Genomic DNA, 24,574 nt, shown 5'->3' on the forward strand with positions numbered 1-24,574 from the left:
CTGTGGTTTCAGTTACCTGCGGTCAAGCAGAGTCTGGAAATATTAAATGGAAATTCCGCAAATAAATAATTCATAAGCTTTCGACTGCACTCAGCTTGGAGGAGGGTGATGAAATCTCGCTGCCACCAATCCAGTGTAGCCACACGGCCTGCCCTACCCAGCCTCGAGTCACCAAGTCCTCTGAGTTAGTGGCTCAATAGGCACAGTATCAGGTGCTTGTGCTCAAGTCCCCCATGTTTTCCTTACTGGTGGCCCAAAGGTTGGGACAGCAACACCGCCTCTAAGTGAGAAGGCAGAGGGGCACCCCAGGTGCTGCAGGCACCTCAGGTTCTGCCTTCCACCGTGTCCTAGGACACATTCCCTGAGACAGTGGTGACACCACAGAGTGGATGACACACCGAGAGCAGGACACAGTGCAGGGGACAGCCCTGGGCAGAGTGTGAGGCCACCCTGGGCTACACAGAGAGACACTATCTCAGAAAGGGGGGTGCTGGGGATTTAGCTCAATGGTACCGTACCTGCCTGGCAAGTGCAAGGTTGTAAGTTCTATCCCCAGCACCAAAACAACAAAAAAAGAATGAACAAGGAATCACAGCCCTGTGGCCCGGGCTATACTAAACTGCTGAACGCTGGATCAATATGGACCTGAAGCCCACCCTACTCTCACATTCCCTTCACTACACTAAATTTCCTTTATGTTCACAAGATTTTCTATTTTTGCTATGAAACATCCTGATACAGGAGACAGAGTGAGTTCCTGCAGAGACTCGATGTGGCAATGAGGCCACATCAGAAGCCAGACAGAACACTTTCCAGATGGCTGTCAGCCAGAGTCTGACTCTGCAGTGTCGAGGATTTTAAAAGCAACAGAAGGTCTGAAAGGTGCGCTGCCTAAAAGGCCCCATTGGCCTGGAGAGCTTGGGGCCGGGCCCCACTGAATGCCATCCCCCACACTGGGCCTGGCTGGACACCTGCCAGGAAAAGAGCCCCTGCCCAGCCAGGGCCTCGGTCCAGCTCCCACTTTGCTGATGCTGCCAGCTGCCTCACCACCAAGCTATGCTGGAAAACTGCCCACAGTTAAGAGATTTCTTTCCAACAGACACCGGTCAGAGGATTTGAGCCTTATCTCCCCCTTCCAGAGCAAGCCCTGTTCGTTTCACTTCCAAAAAAACAAACAAACAAACAAACAAAAAACAATCTAAACCACAAACTGAAAAGCAGGTAGGGCCATTCAGGATTTGCCTAGAGTTTGTCTGGGAGCTGATAAAGAAGTTACCTGGGCAACTGAGCAGGGCGCTAGGGGAGAAGCAATGGCATTTCCCCCATGGCTCCCCAAGAAGGCAGCTCCCCCAGACCTCACCCACGAGGATGGGGGAGCTGAGGAGGGAAAAACACCCATGCTCCAGGCCGGTCAGCTGTACTAGAGAGAGCTTCTAAGAGGGAATGCAGGCCTGGTAGTGTGGCTACCTGGGGAGCACTTTCCTGTCATCCCAGCACTTGGGAGGCTGAGACAGGAGGATTGCCACGAGTTCAAGGCCAGCCTGAGCTATATCGTGAGACCCTGTCTCAAACTCCCTCCCTCCAAATAAGGCTCAATGCAAGGGATCTGTATTCAATTACCAGTACTGCAAAATTTAAAAAGACAGACTAAAAAGCAAATGGTTATCCCACTGAAGAACCGAGACTGGGTGCCGTGTTCTTAGGGAGGGAGGCAGGTCTGAGAATGTGATCTGATGGGCCATAGGGCTCAGGCCTTGGCTTGGTCATAGGCCACTACCTCATCAGTAACTGGTATGGGGGCATAGAAGTCACCCGACCAGATCTATGGCCGGACCCAAGAAGCAGGAAAAACAAAAACATCTAGTCTCACACAGACCCCACCATGACAGCACAGAGTCCTGGCACTCGGGCCCATGAGACCTGTGGTCACACACCCTGTGGGCTGGTCCACAGGTTAAAAACGGGGGGAAATGGGCTGGGTGCAAATCCCAGCTCCCTGGGAGGCAGAGGCAGAGGATGGCAAGTTTCTTTATAGCTCTTTATCGACTCCCAGTGGGCAACTGAGTGATTTAGCAACACTGCCCCCCAAATAAACAAAATTTAAAAGGGCCAGGGATGTAGCTCAGTGCAAAGGTGTTGGGCTCAATCCCCAGTCCCGCTGGAGAGCTGTTAGGTCACAGCACTCGCCAAGCACGTGAGGCCCTGGGTTCCATCCCCAGCACTGCAATGACGATGATGATGGTGATGATGCCCAGCTTCAGTGCTAACTAAGGTCCTGGGTTCAAGCCCCAGTACAAAAAGAAGAAAAGAAATAAAAGAAAAGGCTTTATTTCGTCTTATTATTTGTTAGAGCTAAACACAAGAGACTCCTTTTTTTTTTTTTTGGTACTGCGATTGATTTTGGGCCCTTGCACTTGCGAGGCAGGCAGCGGAACCACTGAGCTAAATCCCCGGCCCAAGAGACTCCATCTTGATTCTGACAACTTTCACGGGGTTTAAACAACTTACAAGCCGGGTGTGGTGCACACCCCTTCATCCCAGCACTTGGGAGGCTGAGGTAGGAGGACTGCTGCAAGTTTCGGGCTACTGGGGTTGCAGAGTGGGTGAACAGCCTGAACTACGTAGCAAGACCTTGTCTCCAAACACGAAACAAAACAAAATAAAAAAGAAGAGAGCCAAGTGCAGTGGCACAGGCCTGAAATCCCAGCAGTTTGGGAGGCTGAGGCAGGAGGATCGCAAGTTGGAACCTAACCTGGGCAACTTAGTGACTTAATGAGACCCTGTCTCAAAACAAAACATAAAAAAGGGAGCTGGGAATATAGCTCAGTGCTAAGGTCCTGTGTTCAGTCCCCAGTTTAAAAAAAGACAGAAACAGGTGGGCCTGCTAGTGCAGGCTGTGCACTCCCCACAGGGCACTCATTCTCCAGCAATACCAACCCCCTCTGGCCCTGCCGTGGCTGCCCAGGGACCCAAGCCCACTAGGGTGGTATCCGTGATTCTGTTCCAGGCAACCCCACCCACAGCCTCGAGTCAGGTCCTCCCAGTGCCACCCTGCCTGGCTCACTCCAGAAGCAGCGGCTGCTCCTGCCCACTCCTGACTCCTACCTTAGCACTGCACACCCCGCTGCTCACACCACGGGCGGCCGAGAGTGGCCAGGGCCCAGAGCTGGGGACACTGAAGATACCAGGCAACCACAGAGTGGGACAGAGCAAGGAAAGACAGCCAGAAGTTGCATTTTCAGTGGCTGGAAAAGGTCCTGAGCCCAGAGCGGGCAGCAACAGAGCTGGAGGCCATGGGGATCCAAGCCCAGGGCCTTCAACACCAAAACGCTGCACTTTGCCAATGTGATTTCTGTACCAGTTGAGCAAGAACCCCCTGTGCACTGGTTCTGGGACCTAACCCTCTGCTGGGCCCTGAAGAAGAGGGTGGCAGTGGTGACCGTCAGCTGGGTCAGGAAGCAGCCCTTGTCCTATAACCATGCCAGGTGTGGCCAAGAATCCAAGCTAGCCAGTGCCAATCCCAGCTGCTGGGGAGGCCGAGGCAGGAAGAGGGCACGTTTGAGTCCAATTTGAACAACTTAGCAAGTCTCTGCCTTTAAATAAAAAAATGAAAAAGGCCTGGGGGTGGGACAATGTGCAGCCCTGGGTTTAATCCCATGCCACAAAAAAATAAAAAGAAAGAAAACAACAAGCGATAACAAGGCTGTGAAGAAATTTAAATCTTTCTGAGTCACATGTGGGAATGTAAAATGGTGCAGGTGCTGTGGAAAACAGGCTGGCGATTGCTGGAGGTCAGGCAGTGCTGCCATGTGACTAGTAGGTTTGCTCGTAGGTATAGAGAGATCGAGGAGAATTGAAAACATCTATATAAAACTTGGCATGGACTGGGCCAGGGAATTAGTGCACTGGTGCCACACCTGCCTCTCAAGCGAATGGTCCTGAGTTTGATCCCCACAGGGGAAAAACAAAAGCAAACAAAACTGGTATGTGATGTTCTTAGCAGCAGCATTATTCATTATCCACAATAGCCAGAGAGTGGAAACAGCCCAAGTACCTATTAGCTGATGAATGGATAAGCAAAATGCAGGAAAATACAATGGAATATTACTTGGCCATCAAAAGGGACAAAGTCTGGGCCGGGGATTTAGTTCAGTGGTTCCACTGCCTGCCTTGCAAGTGCAAGGACCTGAGTTCGATCCCTGGTACAAAAAAAAAACAGAACTAAGTTTTAAGGCATAGGTTGGTGTGGATGAAAATTGCAAACTCTAGGCTATGTGAAAAAAGCCAGGCACAAACCTGCCCATATTGGGATTCTACCTCAGCCTTTCAGTGCTGAGATTACAGGTGTGCACCACTACGTCCAGCTCTGGGCACAGGATTTCTCTTGTGGATGATGAAAATGTTCTAAAGTCTGGCATAGAGATGCATACTTGTGATCCTAGCACTCTGAGAAGCTACGATCATAAGTCAACTCCAGCCCAAGCAACTTTGCAACTTATTAAAACCCTGTCTTGAATCAGGGATTTAGCTCAGTGTTTCTACCGCCTGCCTTGCAAGTACAAGGACCTGAGTTCGATCTCCAGTACAAAAAATAAAAAAGTAGCAAAAGCCCTGGGTTCAATCCCCAGTACTGCAAATTTAATTTAAATGGTAAATTTCAGGGTTTGTGAATTATGTTTTTGAAAAACTGACTGAAAGCCAGGCGTGGTAGTGTACTCCTGTAATTCCAGCACATAGGAGGCTGAGGCAGGAGAATCACCATGAATTCAAGGCCAGCCTGGGCTACATAGCAAGACCCTGTCTCAAAAAACCAAAAATAAATAAACAAATAAATCTGACTGAAGACGCTCTGCACGGACAGGAAATACCTGGAATGCATTGAAAGTGTGTGTGCGACTTCAAGAGATGTCGGTATCCATAGTCACAGCAGCATTAACCCTAGAAGTCAAAGGCGGAAGTCATCCAAACATCGAAGGACTGCGACTGGCTAAACAAAGTGTGGTCCTTGGGCTGGGGATTTAGCTCAGTGGCTTGTGCCTTCCTCACAAGCACAAGGTCTTGAGTTCCATCCCCGGTACCGGGGAGGGGGGATGTGGTTCAGACACAGTGGAGTATCATGCAACCCTAAAAAGGGATCCTGATGTATGCTACATGGTGCATCTTGGAAGGCTTGCACTATATGAATATACCGGTCACAAAGACAAACACTGTGGAAGCCCACTTCCTTTGGTGGCATTGGAGACTGCCCTCAGAGCTCTGCTGAGTCCCCGGCCTTGCCCCGTTGCCCTGTCCTGGGGTGGCCCTGGACTCTACCCTCTGTCCCTCTTCCCTCTGTGCTGGTCTTTCCCAAGGGCCCAGGCCAGGTCAAGTTTCCGGCTGCAGGAGAAGCTTGTGCCACCACCGCCAAGGGTTCCTCTCACGGGGGTCCCCAGAGCAGAGTCACAGAGATGGAGGCAGAGGGTGGAGACCAGGGTGGGGATGAAGGGGAAAGAGGGTCAAACGCGGTTAAGATGGGCCAGGCGTGCTGGGGCACAGCTGAATTCCAGCACTGTGGGAGGCGGAGGCAGGAGGATGGCAAGTTTGAGCTCACCTTGGCCATCTTAAGGTTAAGATGGTGACAGATGAGAGTGACAGGCAGATGTGTGTATTCCTGACACTCCCAAGTGTACCTGCCCTGGGGATGGCTGACTTGGCCCTGCCTACCCTCAGCTGGCCACTGCTATCCCACCTGGCCACACGTATCCCTCAAGCAGTGACAGCCACACCAGTAGCCTTGGGCCCCTGCCAGCTCTGTCCTGATCCACAGCCTCTCCCTCCCTGGTGTCCCCAGCCTGGCAGGCTAACTCCCTCATCACCTGATGCCCCGTGTAGGTGCCAGGCCTCCATCCAGGTGTCTGTTTGGCCCTGGCCCCCAAACTTGGTGTCTGACCCCACCATGGAAGTGAACGAAGCCACCTGTCCTGGACAGAGAAGGGACATCCAGTGGGCTGTGTCACCAAGGAAGGACCATAGTCACCAGCTTTCTAAATCAATGCATTTTATTTCAAACTCCCCACATGCCACAAGTTCACAGGAAATCGCCTGTCCAGGCTGAAGAGCAAACACCATGCTCAGGACTGGGAGTCATCGTGAGATGCCTCGGGTGGGCCAGGATGGGACAGTCGGTCACCGAAAGGCAGGCGATGGTCATTTAGCACCTCGTCACTTGGTAGGAAGACCCCTGGGCCAGGGAAAGGCCACTGAGCTCCAATCAGGGCAAAGCCACACACAAAGGTTCCGGTCAGAGGGGCAGCACTGGGGCTGAGGAAGACTGCTGCTGGGTGCAGGTCGGCCACATGTGCATTGCGCAGCACACTCCTTCCTGCCCTGAAAGCCCAGAACACCCTTGCACACCCCTACCTGGACACACATTCCCTACATGCCTGGCTCTGTCCACTTCACTTGCACAGGGGTCTCAGGCTGTTGCCCTCAGCCCCCCAGGTCTCAGGTAGATCCTGCGAGGGACACAGCCAGGCAGCGACCTGTGCCTTTAATGCAAGACAGAGTGCCTGACCCCATGGTGCTCACACAAGGCTGCCTGAAAAAGTCAAGGGTGTTGGTCGCCTGTGTGGGAGCCACAGCTGGGAGCACTGTTCACTGGGCCCAGAAACTTCCTTTGGGATCCCGAGCCCCAAATGCACAACAGGAGACGAGTCACAGTGAGCCCCAGGGAAGCAGGGAGTGAGATGCTTCTCACTCAGGTCTCCTGGCTGAAAGCCAGCACTGCCATCCTGCTGCCCACAAGCTTCTGATTCCCCTCACATGAGCCCTACAACTTCCAGAGCTGAGAAGGGTTATCACTGGGGCAGCCCCACTCAGAGGGGACACTAGGGTGTCTGCTATCCTTCCTCCGGCAAAACATCCTGCACGGGACCCTGGCTGGGGTGGCAGTCTTGGCCTCTTGCAGCCCATGGCTCCCATAGCCCTGCTGCTGGGGCTCAGGCCTGCCCCACACCCAGCCATGCCTGGCGCCTGGTCAGGGAGCAGCCGAGAGCTGGTGCTGCTGAGGGGATGGGCACCCAGCAGGGCTCAGCGCCTGAAGAGTCCAGGCCATCCTGGCTGCAGGCCCCTCAGTCCTAACTGTACGTGACAGTGTGAGAATGAGGACAGCCACCCACACCGAAAGGGGGACCTGGGGCCCAGAAATGTACCTTTCCTCAGACTCAAATGCCTTCATGTCAGAAGCCCAGGGGCTGAGTGAAGCTTGTGCAGGGGGATACAGGGATCAGGACACAGGGCCTTGAGGTCTTAGGATCCAGGATGCCAGGACAATGCACCTGCCATGGCTCCAGAGGAGACAAGAGCAGCAGGCCGGGGACAAGGGGTGGTCAGGGTAGAGGTGGTTGGACATGGGAGACCAGGGACTTTCTCTTTATAAAAATAAAAGATGGCCAGGGATTTAGCTCAGGGGCGCCCCACCTATCTTGCAAACACAAGGTCCTGAGTTCGATCCCAGGTACTGAGAAGAAAAAAACAAAAACAAAAAACAAACGATGAACGTGCTGATCGCCTCCCTCTTTCCGCTCCGTCTCTCACACACAAGTACATTCAGCAGATGCAGACGTAATGTGCTGCAGGCGGGCACACACAGGCATTTTGCACAAACATGCAGGTGCAGATGCAAGCGCACACATGCCACGTTCACACAGGCACACGATGACACATCCCCGCACACCACACGCACATGCGGGCTGCAGCACGCTGACCGCGCTCCTTCCAGCCGGCAGCATATGGTCCGCCACTTAAGAGCCCAGTCCTGCCAATTGGGGACCATTAGGGTAAGGTTCTTTTCCCAGTGTAAAATGCTGCAGAATATAAATTGCAATTAACACCAGTGCCAAAATAGCACTTAGCGAAAATAAGCACATTATTAACATCTGGTGAATTGTGTCTCGGGTGTAGAAGGAGTGGAAATCCTCACTCCAAGTCAAAGGACTGTGGCAGGGGACAGTAAAACACAAGGCCCGTCGTTTGGGGGCCCCTACCAAGGTGTCTGCGCTCCCAGCCTCTCTTACGGCTCCCTCCCCCAGCCCTGTTTATGAGCATCAATTACACTGCTGGGGAAACGCTTGCTCATGACAACAAACCTGTTAGCCAGATCATAAAACCAGTTTCAGCCTTTGGAGTAAATTCATAGTGGAAATACAATTCCCCACCAAGCGGGAGTTGCTGGGAAGGGAAGGAGAGGGTACAAAGCCAGGGCACCCAGAGCTTCATGGGCTCCCTCCTGGGCCACACCCCCACCTGTCAGCCCCTCACTCCGGGGACAAGTGGCTGGCCCCAAAGACCCCCAGAACCTGCCCTGACCACTCTGATTGCATGGTGGCCAATTTGGGTGCCAATAGGATGCACTGAAGGAACAGGGCCTCCTGCACAGCTACATGGGATGCTGGCCACCTCTGGGCAGTCTGTCCTGGCCTGCACAGTGGGGAGGATCCGTCCCATCACATACCCAGGGATTATTAGCCCATAGCAGGTCCCTCTGCTGGCTGCAGCCTGGGAACCCCCTCCAGAGGGCAGGGCTGAGGGAAGGACAGGGAGGGTTCAGGGTCTTGGCAGCAGAGGGCCATGTTCCCCTGCTTTGTCCCCAGGCACATCTGAAAGTCCCCGACTCTCTGGGTCCCAAGGAGCAGCACTGATGGGCGCCACTTGCCCTAAGCGCCCAGTACAGAGCAGATACTGACACTAGCAAGGGACGCGCCAGGACACCACACAGACTGGGGTGACCCATTACCATGGAAACAGGAGGACAAGGGCAGTGGGCAAGGCCTGGTGGGCTCTGCACTTCAGACCCAAGGGTGGTGGGGAGGTGCCTAGCCTGCCAATGACCACAGCCTGTGAGGACCCATGACCGAGAGGCGCGCCTGGGCAGGAGTCCAGGAGGATAGGACTCAGCCACAGCCCCCTCAGAGGTACGAGGCAGGGACAGCCAGGGGCATACGATGAACCTTGGACACAAGAAGGTCCCTCCTCAACTCTGAAGCAGCTTTGCTGAGTTTTTTCTAAATCCTAAATAAAGTTGCCTGACATGATGGCCTCATCACTCCGAGGTTTAAAACCCACTCTGGGTTTAATGTTTCCAGTTATTCTAATAGAGCCAAGCTGTGTCTATGTCCTCAGAAGCACACAGTGACTTTCGCCGGGAGTTGGGTTTCTGAAGCCAAACAAATGCCACAGATCAGACTGTGCACGGTCCAGCTGAAGAGCCCCGCCCAGTGGTTCCTGCCCCAGTGTTCCACAGGCCACAGACACCATGCAGCCGGAAGCATCTCAGAGATGGAACTGGGTTAAAATGTGTCTTTTTCTGGGTGGTGTGGGGCTCGATCCACACACCTCATACCTGCTGGCAAGGGCTTGGCCACCGAGCCACACCCAGCCCTAAGATGAGTCTCAGTGGGAAAGGGTGCCCATGACTGCAGGTGCAAAACTTGCAGACATCAACGCGGATGTCTCAGCACAGAGCGCCCAGCCCACACCAGTGACTACACCTCAGCCCCGGGGGATACGGCTGGGGCCAGCCCCATGTGGATGCCTACCCAGCCCTCCCTGTCAGTGCGAACCTTCACCCTGATGACAAGTCCCTGGAAGGAAGTGAGTGGAGCCAGGGAGCCATAGTGGGGGCTGCAGGGTGGCAGAGAGCTGTTTCCTTTCTCTGTGGCAAGTGAAGGGGTCCCGGGTCCACAGGCTCTTTGTGGCTGCACGGCAGTGAGCAGCAGCAGAAGGTGGTCCTCTCACCACCAAAGGTTTGGGGGCTCTTCGGCCACTCTACTTTTAAACAAGGTGATCTCGTCCAGGTGTACCATGGGGACATCCCGGATGACATCCGTCAGGTCCTCGTGCAGCAGGGGGAAGATGACGACGTTCAGGGCAGGCCTCTCAGCCTGGAAACTGGAGCAGAGAGCCACAGTCAGTGGGGCGTGGTGCAGCCACACAGGGAGCAGAGGCCACTCTGGGGACATGGGGCACCATGCCCGCCTCCCCACCAGAGCCCAGCCCGCCCGCGAGTCACTCTGACACATGGTGGATGAAGAAATGAATCTCAAGGGGCCTTCGTGTGGCAGCCAGAGCTGGGGGAGGGGCCGTCATCCTTCTGTCTGGGCAGAAAGCGGGGCCAGCCCTGCTCTGCAGAGCCAAAGGGCCAGCAGAAGGGGCCCAGCATCCCAGGGATAGGGGCTCTTTGCCGGGTGAGCTGAGATTCCACGCCCCAGGGCACCTAGGAGCGGGGATGACGCCAGGAGAAGCCAAGACACAGACACTGAGACCAGCAGAGAATTAAGGCAGCAGAAGGCCTGCACCAAGTGGGCACTGTGCACTCACTCGGTGGGCATGGGAGAAGAGGCAGCAGTGGATCAGAGAGATACGGGGTGACCCGAGAGGGCGGGCAACACCCGAGGTCAATGCGGCGGAGGAGCAGGGAGGGGTAAGTAGGAAAGCTGCCTTCCCCTCACCCTTCAGGAAGGCCTGAAACTCCTGGGCCAGCAGGGGTCATGCTCACCAGGGCACTTCCCTAGATCTATGCGGGGCTACCACAGGGGCCCAAGACAAGACCATGCTGAAGAAAGCACGTCTGAAACCTAGAAGGTTGTGTGCTGCAAGAAAGCAGGAAAGCCCAGCTGTGGGGTGCGTGCCTGTCATCCCAGCACGTGGGAGGCTGAGGCAGGAGGATTGCAAGTTTGAGCCCAGCCTGGGAACTTAGCGACTTGGCAATACCCTGTCTCAAAATTAAAAATATAAAAGGGCTGACAATGAGGCTATAAAGGCTCTGGGTTCAATCCCAAATACCACCAAACAAACAAAAATTCAGGAAGGGGACCAGGGGTTTCAGTCTCAAATATGGAAAAGCAGTCAACACATGGATCATGAAGACGGAGAACAAATGTGACTTGAGACACAGTGTGTGGTGCTGGACACACACGATCCGTCCCCCTCGACAGCCATCCCAGGACAATGCAAACTGGCCTTGTAACCGGGACACTGAGGCAACTTGAACCCGTTGCTTTCCACTTCCTGAGTGGTGGGGCTGAAGACCAAAGCCAGAGACCAGTAGGGTCTGCACCTCAGCAACATCAACACCAAATCCGCAAGGGACAAGAAGGGACTCCTAAGTGTGGGGATGGCAGGAAGGTGTGACTTGGGAAAGGGTAGCAATCCCACTAGTGGCAGAACAGCGGGGCCATCACGCTGGGGGCTGAGTCTGAGAAAGCAGAAAGTGCGCAAGCCCGTGCAGGTGAGGGCCAGGTGAGCAGCAGGTGAGCGGAGGCGCCCCATGTGTCCTCCAGGCAGCAAAAGGGCGGGGAAAAGCAAAGCTCCAGAAAAAGCAACCCCAAACCCCAGAGTCACATGGAGGGAGGCATCGAGAAGGGGCGCTGGGCACTGCATGCGGAGCACCATAGCACCATCTACTGGGACCCTGCAGAGAGGCTGCTGGCGCAGCGTAGCTGGGGGGGCCCTGGATACCACCATGGGGGGCCAGTGTGGGCCAGTGTGAGCAAAGCTGGTGCAGCCAGCTGCATGGCCAGGACCCAGGGCGATAGCAGAATGATCATGGCAGAGAAGTGACCTCTCCCACCCCCAGGGGCTGCACCCCGGCTGCTGTGGCTAGAGAAGAAATGCCTGGGGCAGAGCAGTGACCCTCTTTTCTCTTGTTTGCTTGTCTGCTTTCTGAGGAGCTGGGGGTGGAACCCAGGGCCTAACACAGGCCAGGCCAGACATTCACCTCAGAGCTGCATCCCCGGGGTACCCTCTTCCTTCTGATGTGAAGCTGTCCTCAGGGTGGCCCTTGGCCTCATCAGGCCCTGTGCCCTGCTGAGCCTCAGTTTCCCCATGGTAATGGCTGAAGACTCTCCTCTCAGGGCTCTGGAAGGTCTAGATGACCAAGAACAGCACAGTGCCAGCTGAAGCTCTGCGCAGCCCACACTGGTCATGCCCTGGAGGAGCACAGAGGGTCACCCCAGGAATGCAGACAGCTCTGCCCCAATCCTGGATCCCTCTCGGGGAGCAGCAGGTCACGTATTTTCAGGCAGTGGGACAGGTGTGGGACAGGGACAGACACACAGGGCAGAGGGACCCCAGGGCCAGCTCAGCTTCCCTGGGAGTTCACCTGGCTCCACCTGACTTGGGTTTGAGAATCATGGCCTCCTGTATCGACCGTGACCAGTACCGACTGGGCTGCCAGCGAGTCCAGCAGGACACAAGGCTCAAGAAAAGAACTGCTGCTGAGTGCCAGCTTCAAAGAGCCAGCTACCTGGCGGGGGAGCTTGACTCTTAGGGGACATACTGCATTCCCCTCCCCAAGCAGGCCAGCAGTTGCGTGCTCTGAGAAGCCTGAGTGGGCCATGTCTGAGGCAGCTGGCCAGTGCCGAGTCCGATCGGCCTAGTGGAGGAGGACGGAGAATCAGAAGGAGAGGGCAGCCTCCCTGCTGGGACATTCCAACCCTTGCAACCGCATTAGCTGTCCTTGTCACATCACAGTTCCAACCTACCCAGTGAGCAAGGACATTCTCCACTTTGGCAAGAAAAGCAGCAGCTCCATGGAGGCCCAAGTCCGCAGGGTTGAGCACGTCCAGGGGCTGCTCAGAGCCAGGACTCTGGCCAGGGCAAAGCCCCCTCAGCAGAACACACCCGGGGATGGGTTGGCGTTTGGCTGCAGAGCAGTGGATGGGGCACCCTCACTCTCCCAGCAGCCAAGGCCAGAGCCAGCAGCTCTGGCCACATGAGAACCCAGCCTCTGCCCCTTGGTCCAGCCAGAGGGACCAAAAGCCAACAGGTCAGCTGCCCCACTGCGGGGACCTCACAGCCAAGCCAGTGAAGTGCCACAGAGCCTTGAAGTACCCCTCAGCAGGTGTGGGCTACTCCTGCCAACACCAGCACACTGGGTGGGAGGGGCTAAACTGGGTCACCCCCCTCCACTGTCTGGGACCCCAGTTCCAGAGCAGGACAATCAAGAGCTAAAATACAGGAAGGTCAGTGACAGTAACAGTTATCACTGATAGCCACAAACAACCAGCCATGACACCCTGAAACTAGCACCCAGCAGACATAAAACAGTAACTGCAGAGCCAGGCATGCTGGTGTGTGCCTGTAGTCCCAGCTATTTAGAAAGCTGAAGCAGGATGATCCCTTAAGCCTGGGGGTTTCTGGGCCCACTTGGGTCACAAGCTGAGGACGGATCTCAGGGGTAGAGCCTTGCCTAGCATGTGCAAGGCCCTGGGTTCCATCAAGAAAGAAAAGGACAGTGTAACTTTAAGCAGAGAAAATGGGAAGGCACCACCTTAACCAGGGCATCAAGATGCACAGATGCACACTTGCCCGAGACAGGACACCACATCACAAATGGTCCTGACGCCACACTGAGAAGCCCACAAGTCTCCTGCAGTTTATCTGCCAAAAACACAGAGTCACAATCACAGGAAAACCCCAGACAGCTGGGCATGGTGGCACACGCCTGTAATCCCAGTACCCAGGAGGCTGAGGCAGGAGGATCGCTACAAGTTTAAGGCCAGCCTGGACTACACAGTGAGTTCAATGCCAGCCTATACTACACAGCCAGACAATGTCTCAAAATACCGCCCCTGCAAAGAAAGAAAACCCCAAACCACCTCAGACTGAGGGGTGCACTGCCAAGCAACTGACCAGGACCTCAGCATCAAAGATTGTGAAAGACTAGGAGATCCTAAGTCGCGGCCAGGGTTGGGGCAGGCAGAGACAAAGCACCAGCACCCAATGGGCTCGGACTAGCCCTGCAGGTGATCTTGAAACACAGCGTGGATGTTATAGAAACTGACCAAGTTCTAAGGTCACTCCCTTGGCCACCACACTGTTAATATCTTTTGTTTTACTTGTTTTGCAGAACTGGGGCTTGAACTCAGAGACTTCACATGAGATATCCCCACCCTCTTTTGAGACAAGCTCTTGCTAAATTGCCCAGGCTTGGCTCAAACTTGCAATCCTCCTGCCTCAGCCTCCCAGACACAGAGATAGGCTATGGTGCTTGGATTAAGATCTGGTTACCCCCCACACACACACCCCATGTCTGTTTTTGTTTGTTTTTTTGGTACATGACATAGAATTTAGGACCTTACACTTGCAAGGCAGGCGCAGTACCACTAAGCTAAATCTCAGGCCCATGTCTGTTTTGTTTTGTTTTTTTTAAACTGGGGATCAAACTCGGGTCCTTGCACTTGCAAGGCAGGAGGCGGATGCACTGAGCCAAATCTCCGGCCCTATGTCTGTTTTAATCACTATGCCCTGGGTAACCAGAGGGCCATGTTAAAGTTAATGGTATCTGGTAACTGTAATGTATTTACTTTTCCAACTTTTCTAAAATTAGTTTAAAATAAGAAGTTGGAGGGAGAACTCAGGGGTATGTATTTTATATACCAGGGAAACATTTATAGCATAATGTGGGCAAATGCATAGCTCTGGTGGCTGGCAGTGGGTGTTGGCATCTAGGAAACAGCCAGCCAGGATAAGAGGGGGGTGGGACAGCAGGAGCCAAACCTCTGCTTCCCAAAATCCCGGTCACTGCTGGGCAGGCCAGTGCCCCCACCGTGGGCCATGCCCACCACTCACCTGAGGAGGGACTGCTGCAGGCTCTTGCAGGTGACAAGTGACTCGCCAGTGAACATGTGGCACACAATGACGTGCAGGCAGCGGGCCATGAAGGCCAGCACAGCGTCGGGTTGCAGGGTGCCGCTGCGGGAGACCAGGCACAGGCGCTGCAGCGAGGTGCACTGGCTCAGCGCCTGGAAGAACTGGGCGTTGGCGTTGAAGTAGGGCTGCTCCAGCCTGCAGGCAGAGGGGCATGTGAGTCTCCACCCTCACCTCCTCACCACCCTGGGGAGACCCGGATTGGGGGTCCTGATGCCAATGGCACACTGAGTCCCCTGGGGCTGCTCAATACCTCCCTGCTGCTAGGAAGAAGCAGACAGGAACCCACCCACGGCCCTGCCCTGGGAACTTGGTTCTTAGGGAGGCAGAAGGAACAGAGCAGGAGAAGATGAGCAGGGGCCTGGGCTGGGCGGGGCCATTCCAGCCAAGACAGGGTGGACAGCACTGGACTGGGCTCCAGAGGGACAGAGGACCCTGCCCAGCCCACACCTACTTTCAGAAAGATGGGGTGGGGGCCCTTGACAGGGCAGGGCCAGCATAGTGCAGAAAGGAGACAGGAGCCAGCACCATGGCCAGGGTCTCCCTAAATTACCCAGGCTGGGCTCCAACTTGCCGTCCTCCTGCCTCAGCCTCCCAGAGCACAGGATGACAGGTGTGTGTCACTCTGCTCAGCTGCAGTTTCACGTTTTAAAAGCCATGGTCACGGTCACAGGACACACTGTTTCCCTGGCCAGAGCAGTGTCAAGGCTAACGGCAGAGGGGAGGTCTTACTAACAGGGAGGGACATCTGTCTAAAGCAGGCAGCGGGCAGAGCGGTTGGGAAGGCAGGTGTAGGGGTGCTGCAAGCTCATGGAGACAGGAAAGTATCCGTGCGCTTCTGCAAACAAGGGACAGAGCCCCATGCCACACCAGCCCACCCAGGTGGTCAGGGAGGAAATGCAAAAAGACAAACTTTGCTGGGGAAGTGGCTTCCCCTTGCTAAACAGCCTTCACTCCTAACCTGTAGTCACCTGTGGGCAACTAGGAATGGGACACATGACAAGAGCACTGGACGGGAGTGGCCGTCACCACCGCCAGACTCTATGCATGGCACAGTTGAGGGTGGTCCCCCACAAAAACTACCTGGCTGTTTTGGACCAGCCCATGGGGCACATAAGCCCTGGGCTGCCAGCTTTGTCCAGGAGGGTACCTGCAAGGCATACAAACGGGACCACGATGGTGACTTCACAGGACATCTTGAGGAGAGGCGCTTCCAGGACGAACGAGAGGTCACACCTTCATGTGGCAGCAGGGCCCTCAGCCTGTGCTATGAGTCGCAATGAACAGCGACACTGAATGAGGCCAAGCCAAATGGAAAAGGTGAGCATCCTGTCCCTCAGGACACAAAGCCAGATGGCCCGGGGCCACAGGCTCCAGCCCCAGCAGCTCTGCCACGCAAGAAATATCAATGGGCATATAACTCAGGTCACAGAGAACAAGGTCTGCAAAAACAGGCCAGACACTGGCCGAGGGTGTGGCTGGTGGCAGAGCCCTCTGCTGGCTGGGACACTGCTTGGGCTGCAGCCTGTGTAGCCACTAGACAGCAGGATACAGTGACTGAGATGGTTTCATCTTATTTTACCCTCATTTGCAGTCCCAGTGGCTTTGCACTGAGCTACATCCCCAGATCCTTTATATTTTTTTCACTTTGAGAAAGGGTCTAGGTTGCTTAGGCTGGGCACACCTGCGATCCTTCTGCCTCAGCCTCCCAGAATGCTGGGATTATAGGTGTGCCGCCATGCCCAGCCAGAGGCTGGTTTTTATTTTATTTTAGCTGATGATGCAGAGCTCCCTCAGACTCCTAGATATAGGGGACGTGCAGGTTCTCTCAGGGAAAGAGATGAAGCTGCAGCACCCACTGCTCACTTCTGAATGCACAGAGTACCAGCCTCACCTCACAGGTACATGTGACAAATGTCAGCCTTAGAAACACAGGAGGAATCGTGACAATGAGGAACAGGGCAGATGCCTCTCCAGATTGTGAAGATAACTATGTGCTCTGTCCCCTCTCCAAGGACATGAGAGCCCCCTCATCAGCAGAGCCTGGGCAGCTAAGAAGTAGCACTTCACCTCTAGATCACAATTGGGGGGATCTGGTTTTGTTGAGACAGGGTCCCATCATGTAGTGCAGAGTGGCTCCAAACTAGAGATCCTCCTGCCTCAGCCACGGGACTTTATTTTATATATGCAGGTGATTGAACCAGGGGCCTTTGCACACAGGGTTTCACTAAATCAGTGAATTGCTGAAGCTGAGTTTAAATATGCCATCCACTGGGTGTGGTGGCACATGCTTGTAATTTCAGCACTCCTGAGGCTGAGGCAGGAGAATCACCATAAGTTTGAGGCAAGTCTTGTCTACACAGTGAGTTCAAGGCCAGCCTGAACTACATAGTGAGACCCAGCCTCAAAAAGAAAAAGCCATCAGGCCGGGGATTTAGCTAGGTGGTTCCACTGCCTGCCTCACAAGCCCAAGGACCTGAGTTCAATCCCCAGTATCCCCCCCACAAAAAGCCATCCTTCTGCTTCAGCCTCCCAGAGTGCAGCCTCCGAGGTGTGCACCACTATGCCAGCTTTGATTTCAATTTTGTCTTGAATTTTTTTTGGGGGGGGGTACTGGAGATCGAACTCAGGTCCCTGCACTTGCAAGGCAGGCGGTGGAACCACCAAGCCAAATCCCTGGCCCTTGATTTCAGTTTTGAACTGATTTTAAAATGTTTAAACACACAATTTGGTTATTTGTGTATGTTTTGTTTTGTTGACGTCCTAGGGCCTGGAATGTTTTGGCTCCGCAGACCTGCATGCCAGGACCGGCGGAGGGCACACACAGCCCTGGCAGCGCAGGGTGGCTGGCAGCAGCAGTCAGTTGGTCACCGTTCTCCCCTCCAACAATGCAGGCAGGAAATGAGGCACCAGGCCGCACTTGCGGCCTCCGTCACTAGGTGGCGATGTGGGGCTGCACTAATGGCCCCAGATCACCTAGGCCAACTGGGTCCCAAGGCCCAGTGCACTCATTTAAACCCTTCCGGCCTTAACAGCACCCAGCCTCCTTTCCTGAAGGATGACCCCCATCAGTGTTTGGGAAGAAGCCTAGTGGAAGTATCCCGTTCCTCTCTTCTCCCCTGGCTGGCCTTCCTGTGCAGCGGGCAGGACTGCCACCAGCACAGCCGGGAGAAGGGACCCAAGGTGGTGTCCACTGTCTGCAGGAAAAGGAATCTGCCCTGGCCAGCCAGAACCTGAGGGTCCTTAGCCCTGCTCCTTCCCAGCCAGGACCCAGCTCCAAATCCTGACCCCTGGAGTGACTTGGGTGCTTGGATCCTGGCAGAGCAGCGGCAAGGCCGCGGCCCCCACACATGCGCTTCTGGGGTGGTGCCAGGCCTGGCTCCAAAGTCAGGCAGCCGAGGTGACTCAGGATGTGGCTGGCTCTCTCCCTCCGGAAAAGGCAGGGTGGGATCAGGTAGCTGTGGAGAATGCCCTTTTCTGCCCAGAGGTGTGCCCCAAGTCCACAGCTGGTACAATCTGTTTCTGCAGCGCCTCACCCACCAGGGGCCCAGACGGGCAGCTGGGTTCATGATGCTGGGGACAGGTGGTCAGAGCACGGAGGTCGGCCGGGGATCCCATGGGCACCATCTCAGGCACATTTCTTTGGAAGGCAGAACATGGTCCCTCTGGGGGGCTCCGGACACAGGAGCCAGAGGAAAGGGGCCCTCTGTGTCTACACAGGCAGCAGCCAGCTCGGAACATGCACAGCTGGGGCTCTATATACAGCAGTGCCATTCAAGTCTCGGTCAGGTCCACCCCCGCCCCACAGGCTTCCCACACTGCCTGCTCAGCCACAGGGACCACGCCCCAGACCCCAGAGACCCTCTGTGACCACCAAATGTGGTCACTCTGCCACTCAACATCCAGCTGCCTTGTGGGCCAGCTATGGGGCCCAGCAGGGCCATTATCTCTCTCCGAGAGTCTACACTCACAGGCTGCTTCGGCTCAATCCCCATCGGCAGGCACATGACAAGCACCTGGCAGCTGTCCCGTGGGCAGAGGTCTGGTACCATCAGCCACACTCCTGCCTGAGGGCCACCCCCTCCATGTGACAGCAGCTGCTCAGTGTCCTCCACTGCTGCTGCTTTGGTCTCTACCCATCCAGTTCCTGGCCCTTGGCTGCCTGCCACACCCCAGGCCATTAGGGACCCAGCTCTGGAAGCCCTGTGAATTTGCTGTGAACTTCCTGGTTTCTGTCTTTCTCCAGTGCTCCCTGATAACCTCCAGATGGCCTCACCACAAAAAGCACACAGGCTAGTGGGTCAGTGGAGAGCATAAAATGGACAGCAAGCAGAGACCTAGAAAGACCTCAGTTCTGAGCCTGACTCACACTCCACACTCACCAGGCTCCCAGAGCAGAGGAAGGTTTCAGTTCCTGATCAAGACTCACAGGCGCAACAGGAGAGGTGCCAGGGTGCACAGGACAGTGATGCACAAGCAGCTCCCTCCCCTTTTGTGCACTGAGCACACGCTCCCCACCGCTCTGCAGGGAAGGGAGCACGGCAGACAGGGGAAGCCGAGACACAAGCGGGGGGACACTGGACAGAGAAGCGGGGAGGACACAGAGCAACCAGGCATACGCACACCTGTCTCAGCACTGTGGGAGGTTGAGGCAGGAGGGTAGCAAGTTCAAACCCAGCCTGGGCAACTCAGTGACTTAGACCCTGTCTCAAAATAAAAAATAAAAGGGCTGGGGATGTAGCTCAAAGGCCTTGGGTTCAATCCTCAGTACTTCCAAAAATAAGTCAGTCACAGGGAGCTGCTGCCTGGTGGCTCTGGGAAGATGGAGACATCTGCACCCCTCAAAGTCACTGGCTTGCGTGGGGGCACAGTCCACACACCTAGCTCGGTATCTCCCTCCCTCAGTACAACACAGAATTCCAAAAAACATCAGCTTTGACTCAGACTTGCAAACCAGGCAGGCAATGAAACTGCACAGGTCCGGGATACCAGGGCGCCTGCTCTGAGCACCTTGCCTGTGTCTGCTCAGGCCCAGGGTCCCACCGCGGCCCGGGGCATGTGGTGCAAGGCTCAGGCCATGCAGACCATTTGGAAGCCAGCTGACCCCTGGCTTGTCACCTGACACCAGCAGCGATCCAGAGGGCCTGGGCGCGGCCATCAGGAGGCCATGGAACAGGGCGCATAGGGAGGCCAGGAAGGTGCAAGGCCACAGCAGGAGCACCAGCGCTCAGCTTGATCCAGCTCACTTCCTGCAGGCGGAGGCCAGGAGGGAACGGCAGAGGCTGGCAGAAGACAGGTCACCTCCCCTCTGCGAGCGGAGGTGGAGGGCCAAGGTCAAGCTGGTGGCAATGGACAGTGAGCCTTCAGCCACAAAATGGGACTGCGGAAGCCACCACCCTCCACGGCCTGCTGTGGGGACAATGATTCAGTGTCTGGCCCACAGGAAAGGCACCAAGGAAGCTCAGAGTGAGCTGGGACCATGACAGATAACCCCACAGCCCCCAGGCAGGAGAGGACTCTGTGGTCCCAGTGCTGCCTGCAGCCGCCCACTCCATGGCTGAGGACCCACGAAGGGCCCCCCTTGCTCCAGCCTGCACGGCACAGTTGGGCGTGGGGAGCTGGGCTTCGCTGCCTGCACTGCATCTTGGTTGATTATCTGCCAAGATTTTCTTAAATTAACAAATTTTCACCCTTTCAATGCTGGAATGCCATGAGAACTCCCTCCCCTCTGAGCAAAACTCAGCATGGGTCTGTCCCACGCCTGGCTCCGGAAATGCTGGGGTCCCAGTGACAGGGCTGGCCGGTGGTCCCGGTCCCTCCCACTCTCCCGGACGGTCCTGCCATGGCTCCGAGGAGTCCGCATCCTCTCAATCTTCTTTTATATGTGTGGTGCTAGGGACTGACCCCAGGACCTTTGTACTGAGCTACATCCCTGGTCTTGTTTAAGTTTTGAGACAGCATCTCACTAAGTCACTAAGTTGCCCAGGTTGGGCTCAAACTTGCCATCCTCCTGCCTCAGCCTCCTATAGTCCTGAGATTACAGGCATGTGCCACCATTCTCAGCTTGTGTCCCGTTCTGAGCCAACCTGACTCCCACACACTGCACGTGGGATGACAGCAGACACTCCACTGAAGTCCTTCAGCATCTCGCCTGCTGCCTCCTCCGCCTCCTTGCAATACCCTGGCCACTCTGAACCAAATGGCTGTCAGCAACTGTTCAACCTCTGGGGCCACTGCACATGTTGCCAACATCCCAGAAGCCTCGGCTCTGCAGCCCCTGGCCAACTCCTACACATCCACCACGAATCCCACAGTCAGGTCAGAAAGCCCTGGGATGAGCTAGATGTGGTGGTCCATGCCTGTCATCCTAGCAGCAAAATGACAAATCTGAGCCCAGCCTGAGGAAGTTAGCGACTTAGATCCTGTCTCAAATGGTTAAAAAGATTAGAAAAGGCTGGTAAAGTGGCTCAGTATGAAGACTTCAATCTCTAGTACCACACACACCCACACACACAATGAATCAAACCCCTCCCAGGGCAGTTAGAAAGGCTGGGCAGAGTGGACACAGCACCAAGCAGAACAATCACTCAGGAAGCTACAAGGAGCAACCACGATACCAAGCCCTGGGGTTCCCCTGCACCCTGGCCCCACTGGGCTGAGGTCCCCAGGACTCCTGAGCCCCTGCCCAAGACAGGCCTGTGCCAGTTCCCTGAGCTCTGCCCCACAGCCCCGCCGGCCCCCAAGACCTCACCTGAGGTCCTTCAGCCGCCTGCAGTGCTTCAGCATGTCAGAGAGGGCAGGCATGTAGGCCACCTTCCCCATCATGCCCAGGTTGGCCAATGACAGGGACTGCAACTGCTGGCACTGCAGGCCGATGCTCACCAGCGCCGAGCCCGTTAGGATGCCGGGCAACTGGGCCAGTGTCAGATGCCGCAGGAAGGCCAGCTGGCCAATGGCAGCCACCTCGGAGTCCCCAACCTTCTGCGCACGGCTGCAGGGTGGAAGGGAGTTGCGGATGGCGGGCTCATTACGTGGCATGGCCGAGGAGAAATTGGAACCAATCAGCTCAAGGTGCTCCAGGAAAGGCAGGTTCCTCATCAGGGACCAGAATGCAGAGGAGGGCTGCTGGTCCGTGAAGGGGCTAGGACAGGTCTGCACGCCTATGCGCACCTTCTTGCCAAAGCCGCGAGGCACAGCGTGCATGGCAGGCTGGGCAGGCGCACGATCGGCTCGAGGGGCAGAGTCAGCCACAGAGCAGACAGGCAGGGACAGCGAGCGCAGGTGGCAGAGACGAGCCAGCAGGTGACACAGGTGCCTGCCCAGGCCCTCGGGGCTGTGGTGGTGTGCAGCTGAGAGGTTGAGGTGGCGAAGGTTGCAGCAGGAGGCTACCAGCGTTTCCAAGATGCTGCTGTCGATGTCGTCCTCAGCCTTGCGGAGCAGAGAGTCCGGCGAGAGGCAGTGCACGCAGCCACTGAGGTTCAGGCTGGCCAGGCTGCGCAGGTCCTTCCCATCGTTGATGACACGCTGGATCAGGTGGCCACCGGACAGTGTGCAACGGCTGAAGCTGAAGTAGAACGGGTTATTGAACTTCATGTGCTGGAGCAGGGATGAGCCGTTCAGCCAGGACTTGGGCAGCTGCAGGGCATCCAGGGCCACATTGCGAGCCATGGACTCCAGGAGGTTCTTGGTGGCACCACTCTCAGAGAAGCTGCCGGGGACGGAGATGAGGAAGGCGTGCAGGTTCTCGGGTGTGCGGTCACTGAGCACAGTCAGGTAGAGCCGCACCACCTCCTGGTTGACGTAGCCAGGAGCGAGCCGCGCGTAGAAGATGCGAAGGTTCTGGTAGTGGGGCACGTTGCTCTGGCCCACCATGAGCTGGCCCGACAGCATGTCACCTTCCCGCGAGTGGTCCAGGATCTCGAAGTACAGCAGCAGCTTCTGCAAGCTGGCACAGCAGGGCACCACACCATAGGAGGGCGTAAACAATGTCTGCTTGAGCTCCCGCACACGGCTCAGCGTGGCCCGGCACTCGCTGCTTAGCTGGCTGGCGTCAAAGCCAGGGCTCACATCAATAGCCAGCGAGCGCAGCTGCTGCAGGGCCGAGAGCACCTTGGAGAGGCGCAGGGAGGTCAGGTGGCAGCCGGACAGGTTCACCTTCACCAGGCTGCGGCAGCGGGCCACGCGCTCAATGGTAACACCTGACAGCCAGTAGCAGCCCGCCATGCTCAACTGCTGGATCTCCCGGCCGATCACCTTCACCAGCTGCTTCACCTTGTCTTCACTAGCCTGCAGGACAGGGACGGGCAGGAGAGGAAGGGAAGGGGATGAAGGTCCCAGGTCCCGCAGGGATGCTGGAAGTCAGGAGAGACCCCGGCTTGTGGCAATGCAAAGCGGCGCACCATGGGAGAAGGAAGTCTGCTAGACGCTAAGCAGCATGCGGAGCACTTGTGCTCCTGGGATTCTCCCAGGACACTGAAGATAGGGACGCCCAGATATCCGCCAGCCTCGAGTATCGCCGCCCAGACCACAAGAGCCAAAAAGCAAAAACTACCTAAACGTCCTTCAATGGAGGAGTGAGCGCACAGACCACACCATGGAATACTACCCGGCCACAGAAAGGAACTAGGTAATCGAGCAGGGCAATACATGCCTGTAATCCCAGCACTCTGGAAGGCTGAGTGGGGGGTCACTCCGGCCCAGCCTGGACAACTTAGTAAAACCCTATCTCAAAGTCTAAATAAATAAATAAATAAATAAAAGGCCAGGGTCTGCAGCCTGAGCCTGGCACCTATCCTAGAGCCCAGCAAGTCCTCTCCTCAGTCTCCACCTATCCCTGTGCCCAAAGCATGGATCCCTCTCAACACCACATCCTTAAGGTGGACTGCCACCCACCCCTTCTACCCGCCTGTCACTCGGTGCACCCTGGGGACCAACAGTGGCCCCTCCCAACATCTAAGTCCCCAGCACCTGCTCCCCCACGCACCTGATAGTCCTTCTGCAGCAGCACAGTGTGCACCAGGCTCTTGTCCAGGCTCAGGGCTGCGAGCTTCCGGCACACGTGCCGCACATTCACTACCAGGTCGGTGCTGGGCACGTGGCTCAGAATGTGCAACAGGATCTCATCGGAGAAGCCCAGCAGGTGGGCGCCACCTGCCACCTCTGCCTCGGCAGCTGGGGCTGCAGTGTCTGGGGCTGTGGTGTCAGCGTTGGTCATGTCCTGAAAATAAGGAGAACGCAGGTTTCCATGGGTCCCCGGGGACAGCTGACTCACCATATATAGGGAAGCAAGTGCTTTTGGCAATTTGGGGGGGTGCTGAGGATTAAACTCTGGACCTTTAAAATGTGCTACATCCTGGCCCTTTTCATTTTTTATTTTCTGGAGGGTATTGACTGTCTGCACCTCAGGACGGGTGACATAGGAGCTCATGTCAGCATGGTCCTTATAGGCAATGAAATGGAAAGGAGCCACCATGGAAAACAAAATGGCACCTGTTCATGAACAATGTCTTTTACTGTTGTTTTGTTTTTTGTTTTGTTTTATGTGGTACAGCGGTTGAACCCAGACCTTTACAATGAGCTCTACCTCCAGCCTCCACCTTTTCTTTTTATTTTCTTTTCTTTTGGGGGGGGGTACTGAGGATCAAACTCAGGACCTTGTGCTTCCAAAGCAGGCAGCAGCACCACTGAGCTAAATCCCCGGCCCACCCTTTGAGACAGGGTCTCACTAAGTAGCTAAATTGCCCAAACTGCGCTCAAACTTGCAATCTTCCTGCCTTGGCCTCCCAGAATGCTGTAATTACTAGCATGCTATCAGTGACGTCCTTCCTTTTCTTTTCTTTTCCTTCCTTTCCTCCTCCCTCTCTCTCTCTCTCTCTCTCTCTCTCTC

General features: G+C 55.7%; 1 protein-coding gene across 10 annotated transcripts in view; it reads right to left on the bottom strand.

The window, feature by feature from the left end:
• Positions 1–6,020: 6,020 nt before the first annotated feature.
• Positions 6,021–24,574, bottom strand: part of Fbxl18 (F-box and leucine rich repeat protein 18) — a 28,985-nt gene continuing 10,431 nt past the window's right edge. Inside the window, exons 3-8 of one of the 10 annotated variants that reach the window (XM_033764808.1) lie at positions 23,672–23,905; positions 21,440–22,974; positions 15,839–15,950; positions 14,611–14,826; positions 13,348–13,419; positions 9,845–9,927 (exon numbers count right to left, since the gene is read on the bottom strand). In XM_033764808.1, the coding sequence (XP_033620699.1) occupies positions 13,366–13,419; positions 14,611–14,826; positions 15,839–15,950; positions 21,440–22,974; positions 23,672–23,905 (2,151 nt within the window). In that variant the 3' untranslated portion in view covers positions 9,845–9,927; positions 13,348–13,365. Of the gene's footprint in view, positions 9,928–13,309; positions 13,420–14,610; positions 14,827–15,771; positions 15,981–19,394; positions 19,997–21,439; positions 22,975–23,671; positions 23,906–24,574 lie in introns of those variants that run through there. The other 9 variants (XR_004517658.1, XR_784031.2, XM_033764810.1 and 6 more) reach the window with 9 other exon arrangements.

This window comes from Fukomys damarensis, unplaced genomic scaffold, assembly GCF_012274545.1.
Source record: "Fukomys damarensis isolate Sample0158 unplaced genomic scaffold, DMR_v1.0_HiC HiC_scaffold_17, whole genome shotgun sequence".
NCBI classification, from domain to species: domain Eukaryota; kingdom Metazoa; phylum Chordata; class Mammalia; order Rodentia; family Bathyergidae; genus Fukomys; species Fukomys damarensis.